Source organism: Zootoca vivipara, chromosome 5 (genome assembly GCF_965207765.1).
Source record: "Zootoca vivipara chromosome 5, rZooViv2.hap1.1, whole genome shotgun sequence".
Taxonomy (NCBI): domain Eukaryota; kingdom Metazoa; phylum Chordata; class Lepidosauria; order Squamata; family Lacertidae; genus Zootoca; species Zootoca vivipara.
This window is the reverse complement of record NC_142588.1, coordinates 82,067,636-82,076,056: the sequence shown is the minus strand read 5'-3', so window position 1 is coordinate 82,076,056 and position 8,421 is coordinate 82,067,636. Positions and strand designations below refer to the sequence as shown.

The 8,421-nt window shown below is 45.0% G+C and overlaps 1 protein-coding gene across 2 annotated transcripts in view; it reads right to left on the bottom strand.

Moving 5' to 3' along the window:
* The window catches only part of SEC62 (SEC62 preprotein translocation factor), a 31,504-nt gene continuing 23,083 nt past the window's right edge, over positions 1-8,421 (bottom strand). For both annotated transcript variants that reach the window (XM_035133144.3, XM_035133143.3), the window contains exons 6-8: positions 7,954-8,014; positions 7,480-7,599; positions 1-1,954 (exon numbers count right to left, since the gene is read on the bottom strand). In XM_035133144.3, coding sequence (XP_034989035.1) covers positions 1,482-1,954; positions 7,480-7,599; positions 7,954-8,014 — 654 coding nt within the window. In that variant the 3' untranslated portion in view covers positions 1-1,481. The remainder of the gene's footprint in view (positions 1,955-7,479; positions 7,600-7,953; positions 8,015-8,421) is intronic.

Here is an 8,421-nt window from a genome sequence, read left to right as displayed (position 1 = left end):
TTTGTGAATGGTTTTTATCAATGCACACATAAAATGCATATATTTGCACAATCAGAAAAAATTAACATCTTCAGTCAAAACACTGGTGATGGAAAAAGCAGTTCAAGGAAAAAAGGAGAGATCTGTTAAGTCAGCTATTGAAAATGCAAGCAAGTAACTAGCATTATCTCTTCACAGTCACTTTGCTAAGAAAGAACTGAATCTGTATTCATAATTTCAGTTTCAGGCTGAAATTTAATGATTCAGAGGAATGATGTAAAGTCTTAACTTTAAAATGTTTATAGAACTAAACACACAATGGTCTTCCAAGTCAGTCAAATGAGGGATGCATAAGAGAGAAGTGAACAATCAGAACTCCTTCAAGATTTCAAGAAATTATTTGGTCTTGGCAATCTTTTTTTATGAGCTTCTTTTAATGTTCAAGCCAAGTCTATCCTCTCTCATGGCAGTGTCTACTCATCAAATACAGTACTCCACTTTCTGAAGACAGAAAGAAATCAAAGACTAACATTAAGGCATACACAGAGCTACGCTGTCTGTTTTTGTTGAATTAGAATCAGTTTACTTGGACTTGAATACGTGGAATGTTGGCACAAAACTAAAGCAGTAGTGAACACAGCTGCCAATCTCACTGATTCTGTTAGGTCCTTGTGACTTGCATTTCCCTTACACACACACATTCTGAAATGGCTTTTAATTATACAAATTGAAAACTGGATAAATCCTCCAAATAATAAGTAACAGGTAAAATAAGGGGGTTGCTTTATTTGTATGTTATGTACAGAATACACTTCTTGTATTATGATGGGGCAAGTCAAGACAAGAGCTATAACCTCCAAATAATGCTCCCCCCCACCTGTTGAAGATGACTTCTTTGCTCTGAACCAGATGGACAGAACAGTCTGGATTTCCTAAGTTGGTCACACACGGTTAAAAAGTTTAAAACCCTACAGCCATGTCAGCATTAACTTATATGTCTTAAGAAAAAAAATTCTTAAACAAAAAGTTCTAAGAAAAGTCTTACATTTTTATGAAGATTAATAACGATATAAATAGAAAAGTACTTTGTTGTAAGTATCAATCAAATTAAGCTATTAGGAATAAATGCAACAAGTGCCATTTTAAATTACTATTCTGGAAAAGTGTAGTTACTGAAAACATGCAATTTCCCAAAATATTATTAAAAGAACTACGTTCCTTTGTATATTTGATGACTTAAGCAGACCAAAATATCTGACTGACAAGTTGTGAAACAGATGGCTTTTGTAAGTGTATATTAGATTACTTACAACTATTATCAAGTTAAGTGGCTTTCTTCTGTTTGTAAAACAAATTAAGAACTATGTTATAAAGCTGTTTGGCTAAGCTGCATCTGTATACTTCAGCAGATAAGGAAGAAATGAATGCTGTCAAGATGGTGTAGCAGCCAACATAGAAAATCCAACTGTCTGCACAAAATTTAGTCCCAAACTACAGCTGAATTAAGATTGTTCATGTAAAGGCCTAGTATCTTGCTCCTCCTCCTCCTCTTCCTCCTCTTCACAATCCTCTTCATCTGTTTGCTGGTCAAGTTCCTCTTTTGTGATCATTTCAAAATCGTTTCCATTGCCACTACTGTGCTGGGACCGGTCATCCTCCCGCCTGTCACTGTCTGTGTCTGAATTCCGCTCTCCGCCAGAAGCTTCTGATCCCAAGCTTCCCAGTGGATCAGCTTTGCCATCCTCATCTTCTTTTTTCTCACTATCAGATTTCTCCTCATTGTCAGATTTTGGTTGCTTTTTGGATTCAGACTTCTCATCTTTCTTTGAATCAGCTTTTGGTCCTTTGTACTCATGTGTATACAGGGGCCTGAAGGAGTCAATGAAGCCAACGTCAGCAGTCAGGTTTGGCAAGAACCAGAAATGATGTCTTCCGCCAGTTATCAGCCAGATGATAAGGAAGAGGATGCAGCGGGCTACAAGAAGAAAATATCCAAATGTCTTAAACAGGATATTTACAGAACAGAGAGCTACATTTATGTTTGCAAATGACAAAATGCCAGAACTGGCAAAGCAGAAAATTCTGAGTGAGAGAAATTACGTAAGCCTTGGGGCCCACACTTAAAGAGGCAGCTCAGGAATTTAAAGGGCTCCAGGTTTTCCCACCTCCAATTCTTTTCCAAAAATTGCTTTCCATATCTATTAATTACATTAAGGGTTAAAACGCAAACTCAACTGCTGAGTTCTAATTAAGGCCCTGACATTCTCAAACTGCTTCACCACTTGTTGAAAATCTGTATGGTGTACATTCTCTACCAGCAGATAATGACCAACTTTGGTTGTTGGCTAATAGTTCAAGGTAAAGGTCGAAAACATTAAAATATAATAATATTGAGTAAGCATTCCCTTTCGATTCCACCAACAAGCAACCTTTCTCAACCTGATCTGGCCACAGTGATCCATGCAATGGTCACCTCTAGGCTTGATTATTGTAACTCGCTCTACGCGGGGCTGCCCTTGAAACTGACCCAGAAACTCCAGCGGGTGCAGAATGCCGCGGCGAGACTCCTTACGGGGTCCCAGCCGCGGGATCACATTCATCCAGTGCTTTACAAGCTGCACTGGCTCCCGGTGGAGTACAGGATCAGGTTTAAGGTGCTGGTTTTGACCTTTAAAGCCTTATGCGGCTTAGGACCCTCGTATCTACAGGACCGCCTCTCCTGGTATGCCCCGCAGAGGACATTAAGGTCCACAAATAATAACATACTGGAGATCCCGAGTCACAAAGTGGTTAGGCTGGCCCCGACCTGGTGGAACGCTCTGTCTCAGGAGACTAGGGCCCTGCGGGATTTGTCATCTTTTCGTAGGGCCTGCAAGACAGAGCTGTTCCGCTTGGCCTTTGGACTGACGCAGTCTGACCCCGGGGTTACCCTCCCCTAAGGTTTTATCTTATAACTAGTGTATTTCAGCCCGTTCAATAACGGGCTCTAGAAAATTCTGGGGTTCGGAGAAGCGCTTGCGCAGCGCTTCTCCGAACCCTGGGACCTGTCATTGCTGTTGGCGGCAGGGGGACAGGAACGGAGGAGGAGAAAGCGCTGCTTTCTCCTCCTCCGTTCCTCTCCCGCAGCCGCCGACAGCAAGGAGACCTCCCAGGGTTCGGAGAAGCGCTTGCGCAGCGCTTCTCCGAACCCTGGGACCTGTCATTGCTGTCGGCGGCAGGGGGACAGGAACGGAGGAGGAGAAAGCGCTGCTTTCTCCTCCTCCGTTCCTCTCCCGCAGCCGCCGACAGCAAGGAGACCTCCCAGGGTTCGGAGAAGCGCTTGCGCAGCGCTTCTCCGAACCCTGGGACCTGTCATTGCTGTTGGCGGCAGGGGGACAGGAACGGAGGAGGAGAAAGCGCTGCTTTCTCCTCCTCCGTTCCTCTCCCGCAGCCGCCGACAGCAAGGAGACCTCCCAGGGTTCGGAGAAGCGCTTGCGCAGCGCTTCTCCGAACCCTGGGACCTGTCATTGCTGTCGGCGGCAGGGGGACAGGAACGGAGGAGGAGAAAGCGCTGCTTTCTCCTCCTCCGTTCCTCTCCCGCAGCCGCCGACAGCAAGGAGACCTCCCAGGGTTCGGAGAAGCGCTTGCGCAGCGCTTCTCCGAACCCTGGGACCTGTCCTTGCTGTCGGCGGCAGGGGGACAGAAACGGAGGAGCGCTTTCTCCTCCTTCCTTCCTCTCCCCCAGCCGCCGACAGGAAGGACGCGTGCACTCTCTCCCCCCCCCCACCTCCAACCGCCGCTCCTCTCACGGGCCAGGGAGGGTTGTGAGGAGGCCTTCGCCGGCCTCCACCCTCGCTTCCCTGACGTGCCCTGCAGTGAGGCAGTGTCCGGCGGGAGCGGCGGTTGGAGGAGGCAGAGGGGGGGGGAGAGTGCGCGCGCGCAGTCTCTGCTGTCCAATCCCTGTATCCCTGGGGCACATGCGCAGTACCCCAGGGACACACGGGACAGCTTGGACGCAGGGACATCTTGGACATTATTATATAGGATGGTTTTATCTTACTTGTAGATTTTAATTTTAAAATTGAATTTTAACATTGGATTAATCTGCATTTTAATTGAATTGTTCCTTTTATACTTGCGTTGATATTTTTGCTGTTAGCCGCCCTGAGCCCGGTCTTGACTGGGAAGGGCGGGGTATAAATAAAATTATTATTATTATTATTATTATTATCTAAATGGTTAAGATGCTCATTGGTTTTTGTTTGCTTACCGTACATTTCTAGATCACACTAAACCCCACAGGGCAGATAACAAAACATGCATTACGCAGGTAAAGGTAAAGGGACCCCTGACCATTAGGTCCAGTTGTGACCAACTCTGGGGTTGCGGCACTCATCTTGCGTTATTGGCCAAGGGAGCCGGCGTACAGCTTCCAGGTCATGTGGCCAGCATGACAAAGCTGCTTCTGGCGAACCAGAGCAGCACATGGAAATGCCGTTTACCTTCCCGCTGTAGCAGTACCTATTTATCTACTTGCACTTTGACGTGCTTTTGAACTGCTAGGTTGGCAGGAGCTGGGACCGAGCAATGGGAGCTCACCCCGTTGCGGGGATTTGAACCACCGACCTTCTGATCGGCAAGCCCTAGGCTCAGTGGTTTAACCCACAGTGCCACTCGCGTCCCTATTACACATATAACATATAACAAAACATTTAAAATCAAATTGCATAATCACCAAACAATTTTAACCCCTATTTTTGCTTAGCTGTGGGTACTGTAATCTAGCTCCAATGATGTGGCTTAAAAAGGTAACGGGACCCCTGACCATTAGGTCCAGTCGTGACCGACTCTGGGGTTGCGCGCTCATCTCGCATTATTGGCCGAGGGAGCCGGCGTATAGCTTCCAGGTCATGTGGCCAGCATGACAAAGCCGCTTCTGGCAAACCAGAGCAGCACATGGAAACGCCGTTTACCTTCCCGCTGTAGCGGTTCCTATTTATCTACTTGCATTTTGACGTGCTTTCGAACTGCTAGGTTGGCAGGAGCTGGGACCAAGCAACGGGAGCTCACCCCGTCACAGGGATTCAAACCGCCGACCTTCTGATCAGCAAGCCCTAGGCTCAGTGGTTTAAAATCAAATTGCATAATCACCAAACAATTTTAACCCCTATTTTTGCTTAGCTGTGGGTACTGCAATCTAGCTCCAATGATGTGGCTTAAGCACATTCAAAAGGAGACTGATTGCCAAGTCTCTAGAAGAATAAAATTACACTGCTGTGAGTAAGCCCCACAACCACTCTCTACATGCTCTTGAGGAATAGACATATACAGCAGAACCAAGAGGGAATTCTGAACAATCACACTCAACACAACTGGAAATATAATAGTAATATATTAAGGTAAGCAGGGACCAAGACATTTATAAAGTTTTAGAATCTGAGAGACCTCTATCTGAGAGACTGTAGGTATCTGGAGCAGATGCAGGAATATCTGGAATAAAACCTGATTCTACAGAACCAGTCAGTTAATTGTATTTACTGTCCTGGTTCCGGTTTCCGCCGGCAGGAATGGCGGACCTGTTTTCCATCCCTCTGACCTTCGTAAGGAATTTGGCGGTTGCTAGGGGAGTAAATGGCAACCCCCTACCCTCTCCGGGGGTTACGGAGAGGGGCCGCTGGCCCGCGATGCCCCCAGACCCACTCCAACTGTTTATGGAGTGGGGGGAGCTTGGGCTGAAAAGCACTTACGAGGGCCAGGACTCCCGGACGCTAATCTGCATGGCGGGGATTTCCATGGTTAAAGAAGATAATTAGGCTTAAAACTATGGACATACTTCAGAAGGAGGGGAAGAAGCGCTGTTTACTGCTGAGAAATTTATGCTGCTGAGGGAGAGGAGTCAAAGGCTGTATATCATCTGGAAGAAGGATTGATGGGGACGGAGCGATAAGGGAATTGAGTTTTTTTTATTTTTCTTCATATGAGTTACTTCGTACCTTCCCAGACGCGATGTCCTGGCTTGTTTGGAGTGAAAGAGAAGCAAAAGACTGTGTGAGTTGAACTTTATAAACTGTTGTTACTGAGCATATTTTTTAAAGATGTGGAGTTGCCGATGAGAAAAGCCCCCCCCCTAGTCGGACGGAAGGAGTCCTGGACGCGTTCGGAGGATTTATGAGCTGTGACGCACTTTGAATTGGAGCAGCGACCTGAAGCTAAGTTCAGCTATAGGGCAAGGAGATCCATTAATTTACCAAGAGTTTATGGTTTGATGTTTGGGTCTTCTGCCTGGAAAAGCTGTAAATCTTATAAAGATCGTTAATCTTCATGGCTATGAGAGAAAACGAAAGTGATTTGAGCTTTTTAAGATGGCGCTGCTTCGCAACAGGGAGCTCCAGACTAAGAAGATTTATGGGGAGGCTGGACTGATTAACCCACACAGGAGAAAGAACATTTGTGAAACCTTGTTTGATATTTATCTCAGCAGCTGGGAAACAATCGGTTGAAAGTGGAAAACATCTATGTGACTGTAAGGGGAAGATCTGGATTATTATGAACTTGGAGGACGATTTGAACTTTAGAAAAAAGACGGCAGTGGACGGTTGCGAGGAATCCCCAATTTCTTGAAGCATGGGAACCCAAATAAAAAATTCTCTAGATGATTTGGCATAACATTCGGTTTGATTGATATATATATGTGTATAATTTGAAATAATGAATGTGATATAATTGGTTTTAATTGGAAAATTAATAAAAATATATTTTTTTTAAAAAAAAATTGTATTTACTGTCCTGTCTATGTTCAGTAATTTAATTAATTTGCACACTACAGTCTCAAGAATGTTAAAGGGATCTCATGCTGTCTCTTAACCATTTCCCCTGCCTTATTATACATATATAAAATATATGTTTCCTTCTAGCTTCTTTTTCCTACCAAATATAGATTCAGCAGTGAATACTTTCACTTAAGTAAAGGAACGTCTTGTAGCCAGTCGCAGATAGTTAAGCATAAAGCTGTACAATCAGGTGCGGCCCCATATAAAACATGGTTCCATGAAGTGATCATATGTGCAATAAAGCACAGAATGCCATTTTTATGCTGTAAATCAAGCCTCACAGCCAAAGCCTCACAGAATACCCCTCCTGTAGGTTTAGCACTTCTAATTGAGGAGACAAAAAGTCTCTTATTGAAGTAGTAAAGCTAGAGGGAAATGGTAAGCACAGTCCTAAAACAAGTCATTGCTGCAAGAGCAGTCAGAGGAAATGTAAGCAAGACTACTGTACAGGGACTGGTGCACTTAGCTTCTCCCATGAGACAGAAATGGCAACACAAACATCAGAACTGCTCCCACTGTGTGAAAGCAACCAGAATGAATGCACACTTGCAGTCAGCTTTATTACAAATGGCACAATGGTGACATACAGTGGCCACCTGGGAAACATTCGCATGGTGCAAGGCAAGTCTATGATATATTTAAATCTGAACTGTGAGAGATGGTGAGGAAGAGAAGAGAAACACACACTTACCAACAGCCAGGAGGAGAATACTAGCCACAAAACATCCTGCACCTACGCTCAAATAATAAACTCCTACTCGCATCTCTGCAGGCCAGAGTGGGAAGAGAGTTGCAGCTATAACAGCAGTCACTGTTAAAAGAAAGACAGAACAAGCATAAGAAATACTGGGAGCTTTAGGACTGAAATAAATGCAACAGCACCACTCTAACTGGTTGAACTTTAATTTGGGGGGGGGGAATGTTTCGAGCCCTCACAATTGCCTTGTAAAAGTGGGTGCTGTGTCCTCTACAGGATATGGGTGTAATCCACTGCAGTGTTTGTTCTGCCCAAAACCAATTAACATCTATTGGAACTTAACAAGCCCCGTTTATTTCAATGGGAAGGGGGGGGGAATTTGCCCCTGTGAAAGCCACAGATGTGCAAAGAGGCAGACTGTTTGTTGGGTGGGTTGCCAGTTTCACCCAACAGTGCTCACTTACTTACCAAGTATGAGTCCCATGGCAAATGTTTTAAAATGAACTGGGTCATAAATCCACACATATACCTGGAAGGAGAATGATTACGTAAAAATTAAACCAGTTTCTGAAAGCAAAGTTTTATGAGGAAGCTGATTGGAAATAATATATTCTGCTTGCAATAGTTCATCACTGTAGCATGTAAAGGTAAAGGTAAAGGGACCCCTGACCATTAGGTCCAGTCGTGACCGACTCTGGGGTTGCGCGCTCATCTCGCATTATTGGCCGAGGGAGCCGGCGTGTAGCTTCGAGGTCATGTGGCCAGCATGACAAAGCCGCTTCTGGCAAACCAGAGCAGCACATGGAAACGCCGTTTACCTTCCCGCTGTAGCGGTTCCTATTTATCTACTTGCATTTTTGACATGCTTTCGAACTGCTAGGTTGGCAGGAGCTGGGACCAAGCAACGGGAGCTCACCCCGTCACAGGGATTCGAAC